Below are 27,576 nucleotides of genomic sequence, written 5' to 3' on the forward strand. Positions count from 1 at the left end.
GTGTGGGTTTTGTGTGCAAGTGTCAGTGTGCAGGGTAAACAAACAACCCATCTATCTGTCTACAGTCTAGACCTGTCACCTGGCCCAGAAAATAACTGCACTGCTGTAGGTTACTCATACATAATCACAGTCTCTGAAGAGGTCTAGGGCTATATTAGACGATACAGTAATACATCTCATGTGAGTTTCACAATGCAGTGAAGTGCATGCATGGTCTTCTACCACTACATCAATCCCATGTATTATTATTACTTACTTACTATGACCATGCAAGGTGCAATTTGAGAAGGTTTTGCTTTCCAAGCAAGCAAGACACACCTTCCAATGAAACGTCTTCTTTACACCATACATGTGTGTTACATTTGTTTCCTGCTTCAATGTCAGCTGAGGGCGACAGAGGGAGGTGTGTGTTTCTCCGAGTCCCGAGCGAAGAATTCACTCACTCAGTCCACGATATCTTGCATATTAGAAACGTCGGCGTAGGCTACAAGGCGGTCGTCATCGGTTCCACGGTGGGGCTTGTATGAGTGTGGAGAGAGATTGGACTTCTCCCGCAGATTGTGACATCCACCGGTTGTGGGTTGTTTGCCTCGCGCTAAAACACACCGATGGAGCTTTTCAAGTTAGATCGAGGTTTGTTCTATGTCATGATCTCCTGAAGGAAGATAACGGAACGACTCTGAGAAAAGAGGAAGCCACTTTATAATGATCTATTGATCTATTATCCCCGGTGCATTTTTGGTTCCCTGTCAAAGTTGTAAAGGATCAGCTGGAATGGAAATAATTCGCGAATGTCTCCTGCCACGTCTGGACCGTTGTAAAAAGTCTCAAGAAAGAATGAAGTAACCGCTATGGAGCCGGACAATGCCCCGTACTCCAAACTCAAAACAGCTGGAGTCTGGGGGTGAGTACACTTATCCAAACAAATAGCTCTCCCTTTCATCTCTTATGTAGACTGATAATGATTTAACTTGCTTGTGAGCATCTGTTCATCTCCAGTAGGACATTGCATTTCCATACATTCCAGAAGAAACTCATGTTTATTTTCTTGAGAGCACACAAGAATACATACAAAGTGGGAAACATGTCGGTGTCAATGAATGAATTATCATTGTTACGTGATCCCAATGTGTAGACTAATATTTTGCCTTACCATTTTCATGTTGTATTTGTCAGCTATGAAATAATAGTCTTATCTATGAGAGGATCCCCAGGGAATAAGGCCTAGGCCTATTTTAGGGGAGTTGTGTGTCTGTGCAGAGGACTTGCAGAAACATTGGCAGAGGAAACTTGAATAGCCTGTGAAAAGTGCTGGATTCCAGTAGAGCTGGTGTCTATTTACTATTTATAATTTGGGTATTATTAGATAGTTATTAATGATAGCAATAACACATTTTGGATTTCAGACAGTGCATTGCAATGTGTTAGTAAAATACAAGTTCCAATTAAAAACATTTAGTTAAAAAAAATTAAGCGTTTCCCTTTTATAAACTCTGGTGAACTTAAAAGTTGCACTCTCTGCTGCTTATGCAGCTGTGCACTGCTGCAGTGCCAGATGAATGCTGTGGGAGTGATTGTTGGGATTGGGGTTAGATTTAGAGAGAGGAGGAGGGATCCTATTATTCCCTCCCCTCCTTTTCCACTCCTCTTCTTTCCTACATCTCACAGTTCTCATTGGCTAGTTCGATAAATGGGTGGGGAATACACTATTCATAAAAAAAGTTGCATCATATTACATTCAATCTAGTTGTGTTCACAACTCAACTAGCCTAACGTAGCAGGCGTAAAATAAACCCCTGAGCGGCTTGTTTATCTTTCTGGTCTTGATGAGAGAAAAAAAAGCTGCAGGGGAAGGTTCTGTTCTACACTGTCCATACAATCCAGTAAATGTGGAGGAGGAGTTAAGATGGACTGTCGGTTTGTTCATTTCCCGAAAGCGGAAGTTGCGTCACAGACTCTCTTCCGATTTCCCATGAAAACCAGATGCATCCAGTTGTAGCCGACCCGCTGAAATTGCGCTAATTAAAAAACAATGCAGTGCCTTATGGGATTCCACTTCACTCTGAAGCCGGCAGCGTTGCAGGCTTGGCCAAAGTGGTTATTGGAGGGTCTAATGGCCCCTTACAACCTCAATCATTTTCACTCCCTCAGTTTTGGGACACTTTTGCATATGGTGGAGGCGCGCACGAACATGCAAATAGAGGGGCGAGGGGAAGGGGAAGGGGGTCGTTTGGGATTCAGCCAGTGTCTCCCTCCCTCCCTTCTTGGCTGCCTGGCAGGACTTTTCAGGCCTGCAGGTCATTGCGAGGCCTTATTCTGTAAGAGGAAACCCCACAGAAGTCAATGAGTTTAACAGATTGTGGACAAGCTGCTGTGCCGTAACCACATACTTACTGTAAGGCACTCTCATCCAGCTAAAATACTCATTGCTGCTGCCTTGTAAATTCTTTATTTTATTTTTATTTCACCATTATTTAACCAGGTAGGCCAGTTTAGAACAATTTCTCATTTACAACTGCGACCTGGCCAAGATAAAGCAAAAGCAGTGTGACACAAACAACACAGAGTTACACATGGAATAAACAAACGTACATTCAATAACACAATAGGGGGGAAAATCTGGATACAGTGTGCAAATGAGGTAAGATTAGGGAGGTAAGGCAATAAATAGGCCATAGTGGTGAAGTAATTACAATTCAGCAATTAAACACTGGAGTGATAGATGTGCAGAAGATGAATGTGCAAGTAGAGATACAGGGGTGCAAAGGAGCAAAAAAAAAGAGGAGGTAGGTGGATGGGCTATTTACAGATGGGTTATGTACAGGTGCAGTGATCTGTGAGCTGCTCTGACAGCTGATGCTTAAAGTTAGTGAGGGAGATATGAGTCTCCAGCTTCAGTGATTATTGCAATTCGTTCCAGTCATTGGCAGCAGAGAACTGGAAGGAAAGACGGCCAAGGAGGAATAGGCTTTGGGGGTGACCAGTGAAATATACCTGCTGGAGCGCGTGCTACGGGTGGGTGCTGCTATGGTGACCAGTGAGCTGAGATAAGGCGGGGCTTTACCTAGCAAAGACTTAAAGATCCAAGATGGCGTAGCAGTTCAGACGTCCTTTACCCTCCTCTTGTCGTGTCCCGTGTATATATATATTTACATATTTTTCTTCGCATTATCTTTTTACATTTTTTCTTCTAAAACTCAACATCAAAGCACTCTCCTGCAACCCGCCTCACCAATTTAAAAAAGAAAGTATTATTTACCTCAAATCCGAAATCCACAACAGAAGCTAGCCAGAGGTTAGCCATTTTCACTGGCTAACGTTGGAGTTCAGCTAGCCACGGTTAGCTGTCCTCAGCTATCCATTAGCTTGAAAAGCTATCGCCAGTTTTTGTACAGCGCGACTCAGACCAGAGCACACCGGACCTATTCTCTCTCCTTTCCCCGATTTCTACCGCAGGCTCTGGACATTTACACCTGGATCTTGCAGCTAACTAGCTGCTACCTGAGTGACTATTGGCAACGTCGGTCCCGGAATTAACACACATTATCCCGGAGCTAGCCAGCTGAAGAGTTCCGTCAGCCACTCGTGGGCTTTTCCTGAGCTAGCCAGCTGAAGTGTCCCCTGGGCTACAATCACCTATCCTGACCCGCTTTACTGCCGATGCGGAGCCCCATCGGGCCCTCACGACTGGACCACCGACGTTATCTGCCCGAGGGAGTTATCCAACTGGCCCCTCCGTCGCGACGTAACCTGATCGCCCATCTGCGGCCAGATAATCGCTAATCGTTAGCTGTCTTATCGGCTGCGATCTGAATAGGTCTATCGGACACTTTTCTTGGGCCACTATAACTATCTATTTTGCCAACTTGGACTGGTCCCCCCTTCCACACGGAACCCCACTAACCCACAGACGGAAACGCACGAGGTGGCTAAAAACAGACCTCCCTCCATCTTCCACCAGCTTGCTACCTATGGCCTGGCTAGCTGTCTGAATCTCACTGGACCCTTTGATCACTCGGCTAAGCATGCCTCTCCTCAATGTCAATATGCAATGTCCATTGCTGTTCTGGTTAGTGTTTATTGGCTTATTTCACTGTAGAGCCTCTAGCCCTGCTCATTATACCTTATCCAACCTCTCAGTTCCTCCACCCACACATGCTATGACATCTTCTGGTTTCAATGATGTTTCTAGAGACAATATCTCTCTCATCATCACTAAATGCCTAGGTTTACCTCCTCTGTATTCACATCCCACCATACCTTTGTCTGTACATTATACCTTGAAGCTATTTTATCGCCCCCAGAAACCTGCTCCTTTTTCTCTCTATTCTGGACGTCACAGACGACCAATTCTTATAGCTTTTAGCCGTACCCTTATACTCATTCTTCTCTGCTCCTCTGGGGATGTAGCGGTGAATCCAGGCCCTGCAGTGCCTGGCTCCACTCCTACTCCCCAGGCGCTCTCTTTTGATGACTTCTGTAACCGTAATAGCCTTGGTTTCATGCATGTTAACATTAGAAGCCTCCTCCCTAAGTTTGTTTTATTCACTGCTTTAGCACACTCTGCCAACCCGGATGTCCTAGCTGTGTCTGAATCTTGGCTTAGGAAGTCCACCAAAAACTCTGAAATCTTCATCCCTAACTACAACGTTTTCAGACAAGATAGAATGACCAAAGGGGGCGGTGTTGCATTCTACTGCAGAGATAGCCTGCAGAGCTCTGTCCTGCTATCCAGGTCTGTACCCAAACAATTTGAACTTCTACTTTTAAAAATCCACCTCTCCAAAAACAAGTCTCTCACCGTCGCCGCCTGCTATAGACCCCCCTCGGCCCCTAGCTGTGCTCTGGACACCATATGTGAACTGATTGCCCCCCATCTATCTTCAGAGCTCGTGCTACTAGGTGACCTAAACTGGGACATGCTTAACACCCCAGCCATCCTACAATCCAAGCTTGATGCCCTCAATCTCACACAAATTATTAATGAACCCACCAGGTACAACCCCAAAGCCGCAAACACTGGCACCCTCATAGATATCATCCTAACCAACGTGCCCTCTAAATACACCTCTGCTGTTTTCAACCAAGATCTCAGCGATCACTGCCTCATTGCCTGCACCCGTAATGGGTCAGCGGTCAAACGACCTCCACTCATCACTGTCAAACGCTCCCTGAAACATTTCAACGAGCAAGCCTTTCTAATCGACCTGGCCCTGGTATCCTGGAAAGATATTGACCTCATCCCGTCAGTAGAGGATGCCTGGTTATTTTTTTTAATGCCTTCCTCACCATCTTAAATAAGCATGCCCCTTTCAAGAAATGTAGAACCAGGAACAGATATAGCCCTTGGTTCTCCCCAGACCTGACTGCCCTTAACCAACACAAAAATATCCTGTGGCGTTCTGCATTAGCATCGAACTGCCCCCGCGATATGCAACTTTTCAGAGAAGTTAGAAACCAATACACACAGGCAGTTAGAAACGCCAAGGCTAGCTTTTTCAAACAGAAATTTGCTTCCTGCAACTCAAAATCTAAAAAGTTCTGGGACACTGTAAAGTCCATGGAAAATAAGAACACCTCCTCCCAACTGCCCACTGCACTGAGGATAGGAAACTCTGTCACCACCGATAAGCCCACTATAATTGAGAATTTCAATAAGCATTTTTCTACGGCTGGCCATGCTTTCCACCTAACTACCCCTACTGCATTCAACAGCCCTGCACACCCCACAGCTACTCGCCCAAGCCTCCACCATTTCTCCTTCTCCCAAATCCATTCAGCTGATGTTCTGAAAGAGCTGCAAAATCTGGACCCCTACAAATCAGCTGGGCTTGACAATCTGGACCCTTTCTTTCTAAAATTATCTGCCGAAATTATTGCAACCCCTATTACTAGCCTGTTCAACCTCTCTTTCGTGTCGTCTGAGATTCCCATAGATTGGAAAGCAGCTGCTGTCATCCCCCTCTTCAAAGGAGGTGACACTCTTGACCCAAATTGCTACAGACCTATATCCATCCTACCCTGCCTTTCTAAGGTCTTCGAAAGCCAAGTCAACAAACAGATTACCGACCATTTCGAATCCCACCGCACCCTCTCCGCTATGCAATCTGGTTTCAGAGCTGGTCATGGGTGCACCTCAGCCACGCTCAAGGTCCTAAACGACATCGTAACCGCCATCGATAAGAAACAATACTGTGCTGCCGTATTCATTGACCTGGCCAAAGCTTTTGACTCTGTTAATCACCACATCCTCATCGGCAGACTCAGTAGCCTTAGTTTCTCAAACGATTGCGTCGCCTGGTTCACCAACTACTTCTCTGATAGAGTTCAGTGTGTCAAATCGGAGGGCCTGCTGTCCGGACCTCTGGCAGTCTCTATGGGGGTACCACAGGGTTCAATTCTTGGGCCAACTCTTTTCTCTGTATACATCAATGATGTCGCTCTTGCTGCTGGTGAATCTCTGATCCACCTCTACGCAGACGACACCATTCTGTATACTTCTGGCCCTTCTTTGGACACTGTGTTAACAACCCTCCAGACGAGCTTCAATGCCATACAACTCTCCTTCCGTGGTCTCCAACTGCTCCTAAATACAAGTAAAAGTAAATGCATGCTCTTCAACCGATCGCTGCCTGCACCTGCCCGCCTGTCCAGCATCACTTCTCTGGACGGTTCTGACTTAGAATTTGTGGATAACTACAAATACCTAGGTGTCTGGTTAGACTGTAAACTCTCCTTCCAGACTCACATCAATCATCTCCAATCCAAAGTTAAATCTAGAATTGGCTTCCTATTTCGCAACAAAGCATCCTTCACTCATGCTGCCAAACATACCCTCGTAAAACTGACCATCCTACCAATCCTCGACTTCGGCGATGTCATTTACAAAATAGCCTCCAATACCCTACTCAACAAGCTGGATGCAGTCTATCACAGTGCCATCCGTTTTGTCACCAAAGCCCCATATACTACCCACCACTGCGACCTGTATGCTCTCGTTGGCTGGCCTTCGCTTCATAATCGCCGCCAAACACATTGGCTCCAGGTCATCTACAAGACCCTGCTAGGTAAAGTCCCCCCTTATCTCCGCTCACTGGTCACCATAGCAGCACCCACCTGTAGCACGCGCTCCAGCAGGTATATCTCTCTGGTCACCCCTAAAGCCAACTCCACCTTTGGTCGTCTCTCCTTCCAGTTCTCTGCTGCCAATGACTGGAACGAACTACAAAAATCTCTGAAACTGGAAACACTTATCTCCCTCACTAGCTTTAAGCACCAGCTATCAGAGCAGCTCCCAGATCACTGCACCTGTACATAGCCCATCTATAATTTAGCCCAAATTACTACCTCTTCCCCTACTGTATTTATTTATTTTATTTATTATTTTGCTCCTTTGCACCATATTATTTATATTTTAACTTTGAACTTTCTTCAAATTATAATTCTACCATTCCAGTGTTTTACTTGCTATACTTTATTTACTTTGCCACCATGGCCTTTTTTTGCCTTTACCTCCCTTATCTCACATAATTTGCTCACATTGTATATAGTCTTATTTTTGTCTACTGTATCATTGATTGTATGTTGTTTTACTCCATGTGTAACTCTGTGTTTTTGTATGTTGTCGAACTGCTTTGCTTTATCTTGGCCAGGTCACAATTGTAAATGAGAACTTGTTCTCAACTTGCCTACCTGGTTAAATAAAGGTGAAAAATAAAAAAATAAAAATTAAAAATAGATGACCTGGAGCCAGTGGGTTTTGCGACGAATATGAAGCGAGGGCCAGCCAACGAGAGCATACAGGTCTGCATTTCTGGTGAAACCAAATACAGGCATAACATTTTTACACGTTACATGTGTTAAAACACTTATCCAAACTGACATCCAGGCTGAAAACTACTCAGGGATAATCCCAGTACATCGTTGAGACTCATTCTTTGGCCTCATCTACTTTCAATATCTTCAGTTTAACGTAGTCATGGGAACTACCACAAAACACACTCATAGGATAACATAAGCCCGTTTATGTATGTGAAGTCACTATCTGACCTGTAAGTGCTGACTGATGGTTTACTGCATTGGTTTCCTGTGTTGAGTTCCTTAGTGTTGATGTTTCCAGATGTTTGTCTCCCTCTGCTCTTGTAAATGAAGGACTTTTTATTTTATTTTTTCCACTCTCATTGTCTCCTTGATTTCTAAGAACCATTGGTGGGTGTAATGCAAGTGTTTGGAGGGCCTACTCAGAGGCAGTCTGAGGGGGAGCAGTAGCCACCTAGCCGATCTAAGGGCCAGATCATCTGAAAGCAGTACTGATGCTGCTGCCTCAATGGGTTACTGTGCATAAGATCTGACCACTCAGGACAATGACATAATAAATTGTTTAATACTTATAAACAAAAAATGATATGAGTGTAGAAATAACCTTATACAACCCCAGTTATGTGTGTGTGTGTGTGTGTGTGTGTGTCTGTGTCTGTGTCTGTGTGTGTGTGTGTGTGTGTGTGTGTGTGTGTGTGTGTGTGTGTGTGTGTGTGGTGTGTGTGTGCGTGTGTGTGCGTGTGTGTGTGTGTGTGTGTGTGTGTGTGTGTGTGTGTGTGTCTGTTTCTGTGTGTGTGTGTCTGTGTGTGTGTGTGTGTGTGTGTGGTGTGTGCAAGTGTGTGTGTGTGTGCAGCTGTTTGTGTGTGTGTGCAGCTGTGTGTGTGCAGGTGTGTGTGTGTGTGTATGACCATGTTCTTTCTCTACCCCACAGGAGAGCTCTGATACTCTGGACTATTCTCTATAGTACCTGCTTTGTGGGACTAACACAAGCACACCCTGAAGGTGAGGTTTCATTATCTCATTCTGGAGTAAGAATTCATGTATATACAAATGTGTTTATCTCTTATTGGATACCAATCTAGACCAAATGGGTACTGCTAAGTAGACACACACACACAGTTTACACACACACACACACACACACACACACACACACACACACACACCACACACACACACACACACACACACACACACACACACACACACACACACACACATGGAGAGAGTCAAGTTGAGGCCCACAGCCTAAAGTGTATGATTTAATATACAGGGGTGAAAGGTGGATTGTAAATTACATCATATCTTCTGATGTGGTAGTGGAGATGTGATGGAGATAAATCTCTCTGTTCTGATATCCCTCAGAATTTGGGATTCTCTCAAACAATACTGCGCACCCCCCTCCACTGTCTCTGATGAGACGGCTGCATTTATTGTGCAAGACTGCCAAGATTTTCTAAAAGAGGACGTCTGCGGAGATCTGGATGTACTTTAACCTGTAATAGGGTTTTCACTGTGCCACTTCCTCTAGCAAACCCACTATTATGTTATTACATTTCATCACATATCTACTTAGTGCACTTACTGCACTTTCAGAATGAAAACCAGATCATTTTAAACTACAGTATCATGGGACATTCTGCTGATGAAGGAAGTTTTTGTTTTTGTCTTCAAGTTCAGCTTCAGTTCTTTCCATGTGTAGGGGGTCTGTCCAGTGATCGTGCCTTCCCTGCCTACCACTTGCCTGAACATATCAGCCTCACAAATGGCACCCTATTCCCTATATAGTGCACCACTTTTGACCAGAGCCTTATAGGTACTTGTCAAAAGTTGTGCTCTAAATAAGGAACAGGGTGTGATTTGGGACGCAGGCATAATATACAGCCTGCAAACCCAACTCCTTCCCTTATAACATGACTGATGTCCCAATAGCCTTTGAGAATCATAGCTGCAGAGAGAGTGTCTGTACTGTTGTGTAATTCTTCCTCTCTATAGTAGCACTGTACCCTTTAATTGTAGATAGCACCTTTTTTTCTTAGTGTAGCCTAGCTGGTGCAGGGAGCTGGTTCATGATGCTGATTCAGTCTTTGTGGGCCTCAATCAGTATGGTGCAAACACTGTCCCTGGTGGTACCAAGATGGCTTACTACAGCATGGTGCAACCACTGTCCCTGGTGGTACCCAGATGGCTTACTACAGCATGGTGCAACCACTGTCCCTGGTGGTACCAAGATGACTTACTACAGCATGGTGCAACCACTGTCCCTGATGATACCTATTTAAAAGCAAGTGTAACGTTGTAACAATGTTGTAACAAGTGTTGAAGGTTTTGCTACAACAACTCATCTGATTTATTAGATTTTCCTTCTGGACCATTTGATCTCCTGTAAGTAAAGCTGCTTTCTTAAAACTGAATGTCTTTCTTACTAGCATGTATTTCTTACCAGTTTCACAAATATGTAGAATGTGGAGCACTTCCTGTAGAGCACTTTCTGTAGAGCACTTCCTGTAGAGCTCTTCCTGTCCTGGTTTGGGGGTCAGGGTCTGATATATGTACTCATTTGAAATTTGAGCATCTTAAAACATTTATGCAGTCACTAACACTAAGCACAAACACTATAAGTTTAACCGGCATATGGTTACAAAAATTATCTATAATCTCTATTCCTTCCCATGAGTTTGTAATTAAAACCTGTAACATCAAGGCTACTGTAAAGTTTCCACAATACAATAACCGCTTAATCCTGGCCTCCTGTCTCAGTCAGTTCTAGTCATTTTTACACCGTACTCAGCAGAACAGATTGTTCCTTTCCAGACAAAGTAAAGGGAGGTTTTCTGTCTGCTCTGTAGATCTGCAGATATCCTTCATTGTTAAAACTCCACCATCACTGTCCTCTCTCCAGGGAGCCGTTGAGCTTCTGTTTCAAGAGGTTTTTCTAACCAAGACTGACATAATAGCTACATAATCTGTGGGCCATTGGTGGAGTTGGACGTTGATGCACAGCCCCATCGGAGATCGCTGGCTATCTCTTTATGAGCGGTTTTTGCCACAGGATTTCCACATTTTAATCAGGGAACTGCTCGGGCTTGCAGTGTTTCATTTATTTGGTTATATAAAAAAATGGAATTAAATTCTAATGAAGAAATCAAATCAGTTAATTCGATTTTGCGTAGTGTTTTTAACCTTAGCCTCTACTCACCTCTACTCATTCCACTGCCACGTTAAAAGGTGAAAAGGGCCAACAAAGAGTGTTCTCAGGGCAGATCTTCCGGTTTTGACTAGCAGAAGTGACTTTTCGTAGCAGGTTAAGAGAACTAACGCAGCAGGTTAGGATAATTAAGGTGGCAGGTTAGAAAAAGCGTTAGGGTTAGCTAAAATGCAAAAATTGTCCCAGACGCAACTCAAACATATCTAGCTACAAGCAGGCCTTCCCTGAGAACTGTCTTGGTTTCCACTAATGCGATGCTGAAATGTCTGTGATCAACTCTTGTGACCCCTGCTCTTTTAGTTGTTGTAGGTCACACATTCAAAGCATTGGCACAAAGCCTGAAATCACATTGTAAATATATCCCACATGTATGCATAAACAGTTGTTGCTGGTAAGACCTTGGATGAACTGATCTTGATACTTGACTACGAGGAACACTGTCTTTGAGACTTCAGTCTGTATCAGAAATCTATTCCCCCCACCTATTTTAGTGAATGAGTGATGTCTGATATCAGAAAATCAATAGTTCGCAATGAATCGCAGTTTCACTGTCTCATCTTGATGTCATGATTGATGGAACATATTGCCAACGTTTGACTTTGACAACGTCTAAATGCCACTACTGAATTAAACCAAACACATTATGTAAATTCAGTAACTCAGAAGAGACTCTTTGTCTGAAAGAAATCCTGGAAAGATGGCTGAACGCCTGGAACATGTCCTAGTTTATAACAAGATCTCCTCTGTGAAGTCGACATCACTATAACTCAATCTGTAGTGAGAGGAGACAGAAAAAGGCAAACATCAACATAAATACGATGTCACTTTGCTGTCACATCACACCTCCAAATACAACCTGTAATCTGAGATCATCTGGAAGATGTCTATAAACATCCTGATGTTGAGTCTTTGTGCTGAAACACTTGATTTTTCACATCTTCTAAATGAGCTATGTTCATGTGATCTGCCTAATAGTGTGTTTCTTCTGCTCCTCTGTAGATGTGGACGTTCTACAGCAGCTGGGGCTTACAGGGACGAGGACTGGAGGAGGTGCATCGTCCACAGGGGCCCGCTTCGCACCCCATGGGGTCATCCCCTTTAAGTCTGGGGTCATCCTCACCCAACGGGCCCGGGTCCAGGCCCCACTGTCGTCTGTCCTACCCCCTGCCTCCTACCCCACCACCAACCTGTCTCTGATCCTCAGCCTGTGCTCCCACCGCGTCAACAGCGCCTTCCTCTTCACTGTCCTGTCCAAGAGGAGGAGACTGCAGCTGGGGGTCCAGTTCATCCTGGGGAAGGTGCTGGTCTACGTGGGCCAGAGGGACTTGGTCAGTTTCGATTATGACGTTCACAACGGCCAGTGGCATAACCTGGCCCTGGACATCCGAGGCCAGAGGGTCTCGTTATATACTTCTTGTGGGAAGACTAGTGTACATGCAGATCTGCATTCTAAAAAAGAGGAGGCCCTGGATCCCGAGGGCTCTTTCCTCTTGGGTAAGTTGGCCCAGAACTCGGTGCAGTTTGAGGGCGCCATTTGCCAGTTTGATATTTACCCCTCTGCCAAGGCAGCTCATAACTATTGTAAGTACATTAAGAAACAGTGCAGGGAGGCCGACAACTACAGGCCCGTAAATCTCCCATCCCTGCTACCTCTGGTCCCCTCAGACCCAAACCTTACTGTCGCCCTCCTCACCCATGTAATGCTGACTGAAATATCCAGGAAGGCCCCCAGCCCTAATCTGACCTTAACTGAGGACAGAACCAGGACTAAGCTTGTGGTCCCAACTAACCGCCCCACAGTGGCGCCGACCCGCTCTGTGCGTAAGAGTTTTGTGACACCAAAGCCTGGAGCTATGTCCCTGTCTCGTCCTGTGACTGTCGCCCCGACAACGGCCAGGCCGGGATTAAAGCGCCCTTTAGTGGCCACGACCCAAACTGTTACTGTACCCCTCAGGACCAGCGAAACACAAACATCCCCAATGCCAACGTCCCATGGCGACAGTTTAGCTAAAAAGAGCACAGCAGTGGAACCAGGTGTTAAAACCCAGAAACCCACGGGGAGCAGTTTGGCTGCTGCACCACTTCTTTCCACCACCACAACGCCACCAAAGAAGAAGCCAGACCACCAAACCATGGCAGCATCCAAACAAGGCTCTTCTTCTTCTGCTTCTTCTTCAAACACCTCTGTCCTCTTCGTACAGAGGAAGCAGCTGACCGCTCTGGCTGCACAGAAACCTGAGCCCAGAGTGACCAATGTGGAGGCTGTCAAACACACCTCGTTTATCCCTGTCACTCCGCCTGCCACAGATGGCTTCCAAACCTGGGACCTGGAACCGACCCAGTTCTCATTGCTGGCTGGGCCGGGACCACCTGGACTAAAGGGAGAACCAGGACCCGCGGTAAGAACATGTTTTTTTAAATAGAGGTGTGTGTGTGCGCAGCGGTCTAAGGCACTGCATCTCATTGCAAGAGGCATCACTACAGTCCCTGGTTCGAATCCAGGCTGTATCACATCGTGATTGGGAGGCCCATAGGGCGGCGCACAATTGTCCCAGCGTTGTCCGGGTTTGGTCAGGGTAGGCCGTCATGGTAAATAAGAATTTGTTCTTAACGGACTTGCCTAGTTAAATAAAGGTTAAAACAAAATATATACCGTAAATTCCGGACTATAAGCCACAACCTTTTTTCCACGCTTTGAACCTCGCGGCTTAAACAATGACGCGGCTAATATATGGATTTTTCCCGCTTTCAAATTTTTTTCTCCAAAAAAACACATTCTGTGACGTGCTCAGTTTTTGGGCGGCATGAAGCTTTCATTAGACCAATGAAATTGCCGAACGGGTTAAGGTCAAACAGTGACGAGAGCAACAATGAAAACGATCCAATATCGGATGAAGCAATTCTGAGGCTATTCAACTCCGACACCGAAGGAGATGACTTCAGTGGTTTTAGTGCACAGGAGGAGGAAGATAGTGACCAATGACTTTCTTGGTAGACTACTGTTTACTGCACTTTTTTTTTTTTTTTACAAGCCGTGTTTCGTTAAAGCCTATTTATTTTTGTTACAAGCCGTGCTTCGTTAAAGCCTGTGTCAAGTTCATTTGTTTCAATGTACCGGTAGGCACCTGCGGCTTATAGACATGTGCGGCTTATTTATGTTCAAAATAATACTTTAAAAAAAATTCAGTGGGTGCGGCTTATATTCAGGTGCGCTCAATAGTCCGGAAATTACGGTATATATATTTAAAAACATGCCTGGCATGCGTGGCAGCAGCAGCCTGATGCCTTTGAACACCTGATAGCCATATTTCATACTGAGCTCTGTTCTGTACTGTTCTAATCCCTCCTCCGCCCATGGTGTTAAACAAGCAGGGGGCCTGATGCTAAGTCGCTCTGTTGGTGAAGGGGTGGTTGGGTGTTGGGGGTAGGTTCATCCAATTTATAAGCCCCTGACATGAAGCCCTTCCCTGAGTTACAGAATTCGAAGTGCCCCCCCCCCCCCCCCCCAGCCACCAAGCCCTGGCTGTGTGTCCTATAAAGCCAGAAAGGCACTGACTGAGAAAAGAAGTGTCACTTTTACTTGTAAACTGCCCTTCAGTTGTGCATCTGTTCAGATTACATAACATATTGCAGAGGCTCCATCTTTCACTTTCAGTTTTTTGATTCTATCTTGTGTTTTAGTAGGAGCTCACTAAAACGTTACCTTCTCTATAGCCTGCTCGTTGTGCCCCCCTCCCCCAAAGTATGAAAGGCTGGCGGGCCGGTGCTAGCTACCGGTGCTTGCTTGCAAATGTGAGATTTCCTTTTTAGCGTGATAGGTAGAAATAGCCAGGCCAACAGAAGGGCCCTGCCAGCTAGGGGTCTGTGTGTCTGAGCTAAGGGCCTGACACCGGGGCGAGAGATTCCTCCCAGGAGGAAAAATGCAGACCTTTAGAGCAGGATCAGAGGTCATGGTGGATAAAATGACTCGGAACATTTAACCGTTTTATGAAGTGGGGCCTAATTAGAAGTGACAGGAATGCTTGACCTGATAATCATAATTCAATTTACGGCGATATGGATTTGTTGAGTATGTGATTTGTCAGATGAAGATTCTCTGTACATTTTGTTGAGTTAGTTCAAACCTGTGGTGTAATTTTAAAACGTGTGCTTCAATGTTTTTGGGTTGAAGTGAAGACCTCTCGTCTTGTGAAAGCGATGAAAATGATACATGGATTCCCAGAGGACAAACTCACATTGTAATGAGAAATGTTATGAAGTCAGATGTTTGAACAACTTTGAAAACTATAACAAGCATGACTGTACAGCTCCTAACAGACCATTGATAGCTCATAGCATATAGGTAATTTGTTTTTATTGTAACCTTGGAATGTTATGGTGCCCAGGTAGGATGGCAGGGCTTGAGGCTGTACTTGTTTTTAAAGATCTCATGAAATGGGAGTTATTGGTCTTTTCTGACACTCTTGGCCTCGGCCATGTGTCCCCGTGTCATGGACTATTTCAGCTGTTTTCATGTGTTTTGTGGTGTCACTCTTCTCACAATGTTGTATGTTGACGTACTTGATAATAGTACTTGCTTGTGCTGCTAAGGCAATGTCTGCCCTTGACCCTGTCCAAAGTTAAATCAAATACTGATTTCAGATCTTTTTTTGTCAGAAATTTCAGAACATACTTTGTAGTCAAAGTATGACATAGTTTATAGTTTTAATATAATGGCCTTTGTTTGTTATATTGAGGACATTATGCAGGCCCTGCTGTGAGGCAATTCACTGGTCTGGGGTACAGATGATGGTTACCCACATTTTCCATTGTTAACTGAAGCCCAGAGAGCCCCAGCGTTAGGTCATACTTGACCCGAACAGAGCAGCGTTGGCAATTCTTTCCGCTCGTACTTCTGCAGTGAGGGAATCCACACGGCTATGTACGTCATAGCCGCTTAAAGGTGGGAGAAACATGTTTATTGGAGAGCTAGCCTACAATTGATGCTGGGCTGGATTCGCCTCATGCTTGGTCAAGGCTGACATTGCCAGGATATAGGCCTAGTCTGCATCCCATGACGTTGCCAGGATATAGGCCTAGTCTGCATCCCATGACGTTACCAGGATATAGGCCTAGTCTGCATCCCATGACGTTACCAGGATATAGGCCTAGTCTGCATCCCAAATGGCCAAAATTAGTGCACTCTGTAGAGAATAGGGTACCATTGGGAGACAGGCATAGTTTGTCTCCTGCCTGGCATGATAATGTGTTAGAATGCCTTTCAAGTTCCACTGCTATGTAACACCGTTCTATCATCCAAGGTTTGCAGCAGCTAGAATATCTCACTCATTCAGAACCAAGAATTCCACAACTACAATTTGTTTCTATTCCTGTCAGTAGAATTGGAGACTAGACGTTCTTTGTAGCAGCGCAATTCTACAAATTGATTGGAATTTAGATAGAACTATTGGCAAGCTTTGTTTTGAGGGTTTGTGGCAGCCGGTCTGACTATTGGAATCTTCAAACACTGTTGAACTCCACTGCAGTGCAAGCTTGGCATCTGTCAGGTTACACATGTCCTGGCATAGCCCACACTGGTCTCTATCTTCAAGCTGTCAGTGTCATTTCAATTGTGGACCACACCAAAGCATAAACAGTCTTCTTACAGCACTGGTTTCCAGTTAAATAAGCAACACACTGAGAATTGGTCTCCTCAATTTGTACTTACAGTAGGCTTGTTCGATAAAGACGTATTTCTCTAGCTGTGTAAAGTAGTCTTGGTAGTAGTCTTGTGGTTCATTTCCACCATCAGGCTTAGCTCCGGTGTTTGGCCCCAAAATTTTGGCTTTTGTGTTTTCAACTTCAAGGTCTGGACAAAAACAAATTGGTAGTTAAAGACTTAGTAGGGTAGTTAAAGTGTCCAAATAGAAACAATTGTTTTATGACCATCAGGATTTATATACAGTATCCACCATTAAGTTCCTACTGTATGTTAACAAAACCATAGTTCCTACTGTATGTTAACAAAACCATAGATCCTACTATATGTTAACAAAACCATAGATCCTACTGTATGTTAAACCTCTTACATCTAGACGTTCCGCTAGCGGAACACCTGCTCCAATATCCAATGATGGGCGTGGCGCGAAATACAAACTCCTCGAAAATCCGAAAACTTCCTTTTTTCAAACATATGACTATTTTACACCATTTTAAAGACAAGACTCTCTTTTATCTAACCACACTTTCCGATTTCAAAAAGGCTTTACAGCGAAAGCAAAACATTAGATTATGTCAGCAGAGTACCCAGCCAGAAATAATCAGACACCCATTTTTCAAGCTAGCATATAATGTCACAAAAAACAAAACCACAGCTAAATGCAGCACTAACCTTTGATGATCTTCATCAGATGACACTCCTAGGACATTATGTTATACAATACATGCATGTTTTGTTCAATCAAGTTCATATTTATATCAAAAACCAGCTTTTTACATTAGCATGTGACGTTCAGAACTAGCATTCCCACCGAACACTTCCGGTGAATTTACTAAATTACTCACGATAAACGTTCACAAAAAACATAACAATTATTTTAAGAATTATAGATACAGAACTCATTTATGCAATCGTGGTGTCCGATTTTAAAATAGCTTTTCGGTGAAAGCACATTTTGCAATATTCTGAGTAGATAGCCCGGCCATCATGGCTAGCTATTTTGACACCCACCAAGTTTGGTACTCACCAAACTCAGATTTACTATAAGAAAAATTGGATTACCTTTGCTGTTCTTCTTCAGAATGCACTCCCAGGACTTCTACTTCATCACCCAATGTTGTTTTGGTTCCAAATAATCCATAGTTATATCCAAATAGCGGCGTTTTGTTGTGCGTTCAAGACACTATCCGAAGGGTAAAGAAGGGTGACGTTGTCGTTGTTTTCGTTCAAAGACTGAAAATGTAAACATGGAGTCGTCTCGTGCACTCGCGCGCCAGTCTCATTGTTCTCAGATCGACCACTTACCAAATGCGCTACTGTTTTTCAGCCAGAGACAGCAGAGTCATCATTCAACGTTCTGACGCCTTCTGAGAGCCTATGGGTGCATTAGAAAGTGTCACGTTACAGCAGAGATCCCCTGTTTTGGATAGAGATGGCACAGAAGGCCAAGAAATGGTCAGACAGGGTACTTCCTGTAAAGAATCTTCTCAGGTTTTGGCCTGCCATTTGAGTTCTGTTATACTCACAGACACCATTCAAACAGTTTTAGAAACTTTGGAGTGTTTTCTATCCAAAGCTAATAAATATATGCATATTCTAGTTTCTGGGCAGGAGTAATAACCAGATTAAATCGGGAATGTTTTTTTATCTGGGCGTGAAAATACTGCCCCCTATCCATAACAAGTTAAAACCTGTTGGGGATACCCCTTCCCGTTCGGATCCCGTTAACGGGATTGCTTGACAAGATACAACGCGCGAAATTCAAAACAGAATAAATCGAATAATAAAAATTTCTCAAACAATCAACTATCTTACACACTTTGAAAGATAAACATCTCCTTAATCTAACCACGTTGTCCGATTTCAAAAAGGCTTTACGGCGAAAGCATAAAGTTAGATTATGTTAGGACAGTACATTGAAAATAGCTGTGTGTAATGTTTTGTCAATGCAAAGACAGGCGTCACCAAAAGCAGAAAACCAGCTAAAATGATGCACTAACCTTTGACAATCTTCATCAGATGACACTCCTAGGACATTATGTTAGACAATACATGCATTTTTTTGTTCTATCAAGTTCATATTTATATCCAAAAATAGCATTTTACAGTGGCGGTGAAATTCAGAAAATATTTCCCTCAAATGCTGCCAGTGAATCAGCTCTACAATTTACAAAATTACTATTCGAAAACATTGGTAAATTATAATATTGTCATTCAAAGAATTATAGATTAACATCTCGTGAATGCAACCGCATTGCCAGATTTCAAAATAACTTTACTGGGAAATCACACTTTGCAATAAACGAGGTGCTATGCTAAGAAAAATAGGCTAGGCGAAACATGTTAGCGTCATCTTGGAACCATCTAAAATCAAATATACTATTGTAAATATTCACTTACCTTTGATTATCTTCATCAGAAGGCACTTCCAGGCATCCCAGGTCCACAACAAATGTAGTTTTGTTCGAAAAAGTTAATAATTTATGTCCCAATAGCTCCTTCTTGTTAGCGCGTTCTGTAGGCTACTCAAAATGTACTGAAGCCCGCAGGACTTGTCACCACGAAAGAGCAAAAAAATATATTTACGTTCGTTCAAACATGTCAAACGTTGTATAGCAGAAGTCTTTAGGGCCTTTTTCAATCAGAACTTCAATAATATTCAAGGTGGACGATTGCATTGTCTTATAAAACGTTTCGGAAAGAAAGGATCCCCACACGCATGCGCGTCATAGTAGACATGGCCATCCGCCTATGACCAACTTTCCAGGCCTCTCGTTCGGTCAGTTTTTACAGGAGAACACTCAAACCACTTTGTAAATATTGTTGACATCTAGTGGAAGCCTTGGGAAGTGAAAAATGAATCCTAACTCACTGTGTGTTTCAATGGCAAAGGTTTGAAATGATTCCACACATCAGATTTCCACTTCCTGTTAGGATTTGTCTCAGGGTTTTGACTGCCATATGAGTTCTGTTATACTCACAGACACCATTCAAACCGTTTTAGAAACTTTAGAGTGTTCTCTATCCAAATCTACTAATGATATGCATATTCTCGTTTCTGGGCAAGAGTAGTAAACAGTTTAAATCGGGTACATTTTTTATCCGGCCGTGCAAATACTGCCCCCTATCCCCAACAGGTTTTAACAAAACCATAGATCCTACTATATGTTAACAAAACCATAGATCCTACTATATGTTAACAAAACCATAGATCCTACTATATGTTAACAAAACCGTAGTTCCTGCTGTATGTTAACAAAACCATAGATCCTACTATATGTTAACAAAACCATAGATCCTACTGTATGTTAACAAAACCATAGATCCTACTATATGTTAACAAAACCATATATCCTACTGTATGTTAACAAAACCATAGATCCTACTATATGTTAACAAAACCATAGATCCTACTGTATGTTAACAAAACCATAGATCCTACTGTATGTTAACAAAACCATAGATCTTACTCTTAAGTTAACAAAACATAGTTCCTACTGTATTTTAACAAAACCATAGATCCTACTATATGTTAACAAACCATAGATCCTACTATATGTTAACAAACCATAGTTCCTACTGTATGTTAACAAACCGTATTTCCTACTGTATGTTATTTACAAAACATAGTTCCTACTGTACAGTGCCTTGCAAAAGTGTTCATCCCCTTTGGTGTTTTTCCTATTTTGTTGTAATAGACATACACAAAATAGTCCAAATTGCTGAAGTGAAATTAAAAAAATTACTTATTTAAAAAAATTCTAAAAAATAAAAACGGAAAAAGTACATATGTATTCATTTGCATATGTATTCATCACGCATATGTATTCACCCCCTTTGCTATGAAGCCCCTAAATAAGATCTGGTGCAACCAATTACCTTCTGAAGTCACATAATTAGTTAAATAATGTCCACCTGGGTGCAATCTAAGTGTCACATGATCTCAGTATATATACACCTGTTCTGAAAGGCCCCAGAGTCTGCAACACCACTAAGCAAGGGGCACCACCAAGCAAGCGGCATCATGAAGACCAAGGAGCTCTCCAAACAGGTCAGGGACAAATTTGTGAAGAAGTACAGATCAGGGTTGGGTTATAAAAAAATAGCAGAAACTTAGAACATCCCACGGAGCACCATTAAATCCATTATTAAAAAATGGAAAGAATATGGCACCACAACAAACCTGCCAAGAGAGGGCCGCCCACCAAAACTCACGGACCAGGCAAGGAGGGCATTAACCAGAGAGGCAACAAAGAGACCAGAGATAACCCCGAAGGAGCTGCAAAGCTCCAAAGTGGAGATTGGAGTATCTGTCCATAGGACCACTTTAAGCCGTACACTCCACAGAGCTGGGCTTTACGGAAGAGTGGCCAGAAAAAATCCATTGCTTAAAGAAAAAAATGAGCAAACACGTTTGGTCTTCGCCAAAAGGCATGTGGGAGACTCCCCAAACATATGGAAGAAGGTACTCTGGTCAGATGAGACTAAAATGTAGCTTTTTGGCCATCAAGGAAAATGCTATGTCTGGTGCAAACCCAACACTTCTCATCACCCCGAGAACACCATCCCCACAGTGAAGCATGGTGGTGGCAGCATCATGCTGTAGGGATGTTTTTCATCGGCACAGACTGGGAAACTGGTCAGAATTGAAGGAATGATGGATGGTGCTAAATACAGGGAAATTCTTGAGGGAAACCTGGTTCAGTCTTCCAGAGATTTGAGACTGGGACAGAGGTTCATCTTCCATCAGGACAATGACCCTAAGGATACTGCTAAAGTGGAATGGCCTAGTCAAAGCCCAGACCTCTATCCAATTGAGAATCTGTGGTATGACTTAAAGATTGCTGTACACCAGCGGAACCCATCCAACTTGAAGGAGCTGGAGCAGTTTTTCCTTGAAGAATCGTCAAAAATCCCAGTGGCTAGATGTGCCAAGCTTATAGAGACATACCCTAAGAGACTTATAGCTGTAATTGCTGCAAAAGGTGTCTCTACAAAGTATTGACTTTGGGGGGGTGAATAGTTGTGCACACTCAAGTTTTCCGTTTTTTTGTCTTATTTCTTGTTTGTTTCACACAAAAAATATTTTGCATCTTCAAAGTGGTAGGCATGTTGTGTAAATCCAATGATACAAACCCCCCAAAAATCTATTTTAATTCCAGGCAACAAAATATCAAGCCACAGTATGTTAACAAACTGTAGATCCTAGTTTATGTTAAAAAACATAGTTCCTACTGTATGTTAACGAACTGTAGTTCCTACTATATGTTAACAAAACCGTAGTTCCTACTGCATGTTAACAAACCGCAGTTCGTACTGTACGTTAACAAAACCTTAGTTCCTACTGTATGTTAACAAAACCATAGATCCTACTATATGTTAACAAAACGTAGTTCCTACTGTATGTTAACAAAACGTAGTTCCTACTGTATGTTCCTACGTAGTTCTCAAGATGTTTTTCATTTACTCTTTCCTGTCTTGTCATTGTGTTTTATGAGCCTGGTGGAAAAGTAGAAATGAGATTAAAACCTAACATTTCCAAACCTAACTAAGGGTCTGCTCTCTGCTTGGGTTTGCAGACTCTGACCCCTCATTAGCAATGACCTTTGATAGCTGAGCTAATCCATGTGTGTAATTGGTTTAAAGCTAGCTGATGCCCGTAATTAACAAGAGTGGCTGTGTTTGGAACCGACCAACGCAGGCCCCGGTCCACAGTCCAGGCCGCCCTGCCAGCACAATGACTCACACTTCCACATCCAAGCACTGGAGTGGTTTTGGAATTGGAATAATATTGGTTTCAGTGGGAGTGAGCCGTAGCTGGCTTAACAATACGCTCTAAACCACACTGCCAACATTTAAACCCAAGACCTAACAAAGGAGGTTCGCTAGCGCTGATCCAAGTTGAAACTAAGCTGTGTTGAATGTAACAGGCTATGCTTGGAGAATGGCAGGGAAAAGAACGAAGCCTTGTTTCGAATATACAGCTCCTGAAAATGACTTTGGATCCAGCCGAGTATAACCGTGCTGGGTGGATTGATAGGTGTTTTACTGCCAGTGTAATGAGGGCAGTTAGCTCAGCTAGTGATGACATGCCACTATGTGGATTGTATGTTACATTTCCAACTCTCAAACTCTTTCAAGTGCCAACTCTTCCATGGAACTGTATCTCATTCAAGTTCTGTTCTCACACGTGGCTTCATTCAATCAATTCAATCCACTTCCTGTACACAGTCTGTTAGTGCTCTTACTCACTTCCTGCTTTATTGACATATTTTTTTCCCCCTTCTAGGGACTTCAAGGACCTCCTGGGAAGCCAGGGACGCCGGGGAAGAGGGGGCCTCGGGTGAGTTTCTCCTGGTTGTGTTCCTGTTCCTCTTGGAGTACACTAAAACAGTGATTCTTAACCAGGGGGCCCCTGGAAAGAAAGAGCTTTCTTTTTTTAAGGGTTTCAGTGGACCTCAAAAAACCCTGGCACTAAAACCAATAACAAGCTTCATAAAAACCCTCCCATCCCTCCTGTTCTTCCTATCCAGAGTCACATCCATCGTCCATCCTTTACGTTATGCTCTGGGGAGCCAGCTGTCCCTTGTCTGGTCCATTGTACTGTCTATATTCCAAAACCAATACATTAAAGGGAGACTTTAGGATTTTGGCAACATTTTTATGTCCAGTATGAAGGAAGTTAGAGTTAGTTTCACGATCCAATGCCAACTAGCATTAGCGCAATGACTAGAAGTCTATGGTATCTTCTATAGCGCAATGACTGGAAGTCTATTGTTTTTGCTAGCATGCTAGCAGATACCATGGACTTCCAGTCATTGCGCTAACGCTAGTAAGCAATTGCGCTAGCTCTAGTTAGCAACTTCCTTCAAACTGCACACAGAGACATAAAAATGGTATCCATGAGTTCATCTGACTCTGGTGATGTAGATAAATCGCCTCATTGCCAAAATCCCATAGTATCCCTTTAAGATAACACCATTAGTAGTGTCTTAATACAGAGGGGTTTATAGAGAATTATGATAAAGCTCTCAATAACATCTCTGGATTATGGAGCATTATTCACCCTAGGTTCAGTTTCCTTTGGCTCTGACCACACTGTGTTTGTCTGCTGCCAAGGTACGCCTCTAAAGCTGGAAAGCAAACAGCAGTAAGACTATGATAGTCAGTGGAGCCGAAGGCAAATTTGTGAGTGAAGCCTACATTCATTAAGGGAAACACACACGGTCTTCATTGTATGGGCTATATACAGGAGCAATTCAGGTGTTAAAGAATGAATATGTAATGTATATTTAGAAACAACTCTGGATTAGTTAGATTAAGTAGCATACTATTGGGTATTTATATACCTCTAGTGCTTGTGGAATAGGCACCGGCTGGAATGTGGTTTTAACCAATCAGCATTCAGGATTAGACCCACCTGTTGTATAATTTCACTTGGCCTCTATATTAGGCTACTTCTATTTGTATGAATGCTTCCAGTGTATTAGTGCTCTAAATTAAATCGTTCACCATTGCCATGCTTCTCCACTCGCGGCTCCATACTCAGTCAGTGTCTCTGGCCTTAGTAAAATGAGCAGCACTTTATATGAGTTAGAATATGCTCATGTTGTGAATAATAGAACAAAACAAAGACATGTTATGTTTCTCTGAATATTTATGTTGTTGTTGTGTTTAAACTCCCTGTGGCCTCTCTTAGGGCCATGGTTTGGTCTGTAGAGCAGCTGGAACAACCTTTGAACATAGGACCTATGTAATCCATGTCATTTTAAAATGGATGTTTATTAGACTTTACTCAGTAGGAAGCAAGCCTGAATCCCTCCACCGAGATATCTAAGGATTTATCAATGGATCAGGAGTGGCTTTTTTAGATTAGAGCATCAGAACATATTGTTTCTTTCCCACGATGATAATGGAATCCTCTCTTCCATTTTTCAGCTTTTCAGGGATTTTCAGCATTACTGTTTTACAAAAACAGATATGTTCCTAATGAATGTCAAGGTAATACATATGTGTGAAGGATTGAGTGCAGGAAGTCAGCAAGAAACAGACAACTGGTCAGTTTACTGTCTGTTCAGCGATCCTGTGCAGACTGAGTTCTCTAGGTAGTGTGTGTGACTGTACGTGTGTTTGCGTAGGTATGTGCGCATGTGTGTGTTTGCCTGCATACGTGTGTGTGTTTCAGCTACCAGCCGTAGTCTATGAGACTGTGCTACATTCTGGAGGCTGAGGCTGGAGGCTGAGGCTGGAGGCCGGGGGCTGGAGGCCAGGGGCTGGTCTGGGTCCTCAGAGGGGTAGGCTGTGGGAACCCAATCTCTTTAACTGAAGAAAGAGAGCTTTGTCCCCGTCTTATTAAAGGCATTTAAGAGCCAGACTGGAGCTCACTACCAGCTCCCACCAGTACACTACCTTCAAGCCGTTCATTCATGATCAAGAGCCTGAGACCCGGATTGCCAGACAACGCACTCCAATTCATTGTGGACTGAATGATTCCTGAGTGACTTGGTGGTGCAGTATCTTGTACTGTATTGGGTTAATCTTAACGCCTCGATCACACCGACAGCGTCATTGCATTTTGGTACACCACAAGTACATTCATTTCCAATGGAACGCTGTGTTTGCCTTGCAGCATTGCGCTGCAGAGGCAGTTGCAGTGCGTTCTGTGTGGTGCGTATGTTCGATTTATCAAACGTATGCATCAAATTGTATGCATAGACGGCTTGACAGAAATGGTAGCAGAAGGTGAATGTTGAACTTTTGATGCTGCACACCATTTTACACTATGATGCTGTAGGTGTTATCTAGGCATCAATAGGAGACTAAGTGAAAATGGATCTTAAGTGGAAGTTAGAATATGCCCCCAAGACTGTATGATGTCTAAAAGAAGTGGTTGAGCTGCTGCCTGCCTGTCAGCTGGATATGGATAGCTCTGCTCTCTGGGTCGTGGCTCAGCAAACATCAACACATGGGGGAACATTTTCATTCTTCTAATATTGACAAAGACATGAGAAACTGTTTAAACAGTGCAATGACAGTATACTAAACACAGCTTATTTTCTGTGACCTTCATGAACCTTTACAAATGACCTTGGTGGCTCTGGATGGTGAATACTGATTTAATGAAACCTGTTTACAGGGGACTGACGCAATAGTGAAACCTAACCTTTAGAAGCCATTGAACTCATTTGACCTGTCACCTTTGACACAGATATGTGAGGTGTAATCGTGAGTCGTCTAGACGTATAGCCATCCCCCATTCATAATTACAGCTCAGATACTGCAGTAAAGGGTTGGTGACGGTCGGTGCTGTGCGAACGTGAGCTACCTCACTAACGCTAACAGCCCGCTTCTCTTGACAGAGAGGTGTCATGTCTGACTGTGGGCAGCCTGTCTCAACTCAACTCTTCCTTCACCTCTTCCTCTTCAGACACGTGAGATCCTCACACCAGCGTTCCTCAGCTCAGTCGTCAAGCCTGCGGGCGGCTAGCCGGCTAGCACTCAAAGAAAGCCGTGCCTGCCTGAGGAAGATATCACCCAGCCCTGCAGGGAGGCATGGTGCCTGGTGCCTGAGCCGCCGTCAAAGGAGCCTTTGTGTTGTGGGGAACTGACCCTCAGCACAGTGTAGGCAGCAGGGAAGGTGTGAAGGTGCTGTAGTGTGCAGTTCAGTAGATAGCAGTGCAGTATACTCTTAGAAAAAAATATTTTTCGGCTGTCCCCGTAGGAGAAACCTTTTAGGTTGCAGGTAGAATTATTTTGGGTTCCATGTAGAACCCTCTGTGGAAAGGGTAGTGGCACTGAGGAGGAAATCAAGATGAATGTTCTTGGTTGAATGTGCCAGGGTCCAAATAAGGACTCTGCTGTTTTCCAAGGGGAGCTGCCTGTCACTGGTTCTGACAGAAGGCTGATGCAGGTCGATTATAGTGCCATTCAGCACTGCACTGACATTTCCATTCACTGTTTTGGGTATTTTTTATCTGACCTGGGTTCAAATACGGTACATATATATTTGAGTATCTGGTATTTAAAATACTTTTTTTGTCAACTGGAGTATTTTTGAATGCACAGCCCAAAACAAGTATTTTTATTTGAGTATTTGAATGCTTATTTGTGTAAAAAACAAATAGTCTGCAAATTGTATTTCTAATACTCAAATATACTGACTCAAATACAGTCCCATGAATTTATCCCAGGTGTTTGAAAATAGTATTTGAAATACGTATTTGAAAATACTGTCAAATACTTTCCAAGTGTATTTCCAAATACACTATATATACAAATGTGGACACCCCACATTTTGTGGATTCGGCTATTTCAACTACACCTGTTGTTGACAGGTGTATACAATCTAGCAGACCCTGTAGCTCAGTTGGTAGAGCATGGTGTTTGCAACACCAGGGTTGTGGGTTCGATTCCCGCGGGGGGCCAGCACAGAAAAAAAAAAGTATGAAATGTATGCATTCACTACTGTAAGTTGCTCTGGATAAGAGCGTGTGCTAAATGACTAAAATGTAAATGTAGCACACAGCCATGTAATCTCCATACACAAACATTAGCAGTAGAATGGCCTCAGTGACTTTCAACGACCGCAATATTAAGTTAACTGTATTTAACAGTTTCATTATGTTACTTCCTTGATGTCATTTCATGTGATATACATACAGAATGTACATACTCACCCATTTGCTTTCTACATACTCGTGTCGTAGAGCACATTAAAGCTCTGAGAAGTCTGTTATCTGACTTCAAGTCATCTGGATCCAAGCGTCATGTCTCTCTCTGGTCCGTTTAACCTCAGAGTGTGTTAGAATGTCTGTTCTGGATTAATGGGCTGTAAAGACAGTAGCACGTGTCA

General features: G+C 43.3%; 1 protein-coding gene across 1 annotated transcript in view; it reads left to right on the forward strand.

Moving 5' to 3' along the window:
• The first annotated feature begins 314 nt into the window (after window positions 1-314).
• LOC106579812 (uncharacterized) overlaps window positions 315-27,576 on the forward strand; it is a 99,367-nt gene continuing 72,105 nt past the window's right edge. Inside the window, exons 1-4 of the mRNA XM_014160011.3 lie at window positions 315-904; window positions 8,750-8,820; window positions 12,026-13,425; window positions 23,014-23,067. Of these exons, the coding sequence (XP_014015486.3) occupies window positions 852-904; window positions 8,750-8,820; window positions 12,026-13,425; window positions 23,014-23,067 (1,578 nt within the window). The 5' untranslated portion in view covers window positions 315-851. The remainder of the gene's footprint in view (window positions 905-8,749; window positions 8,821-12,025; window positions 13,426-23,013; window positions 23,068-27,576) is intronic.

Source organism: Salmo salar, chromosome 20 (genome assembly GCF_965601325.2).
Source record: "Salmo salar chromosome 20, fSalSal1, whole genome shotgun sequence".
Classification (NCBI taxonomy): domain Eukaryota; kingdom Metazoa; phylum Chordata; class Actinopteri; order Salmoniformes; family Salmonidae; genus Salmo; species Salmo salar.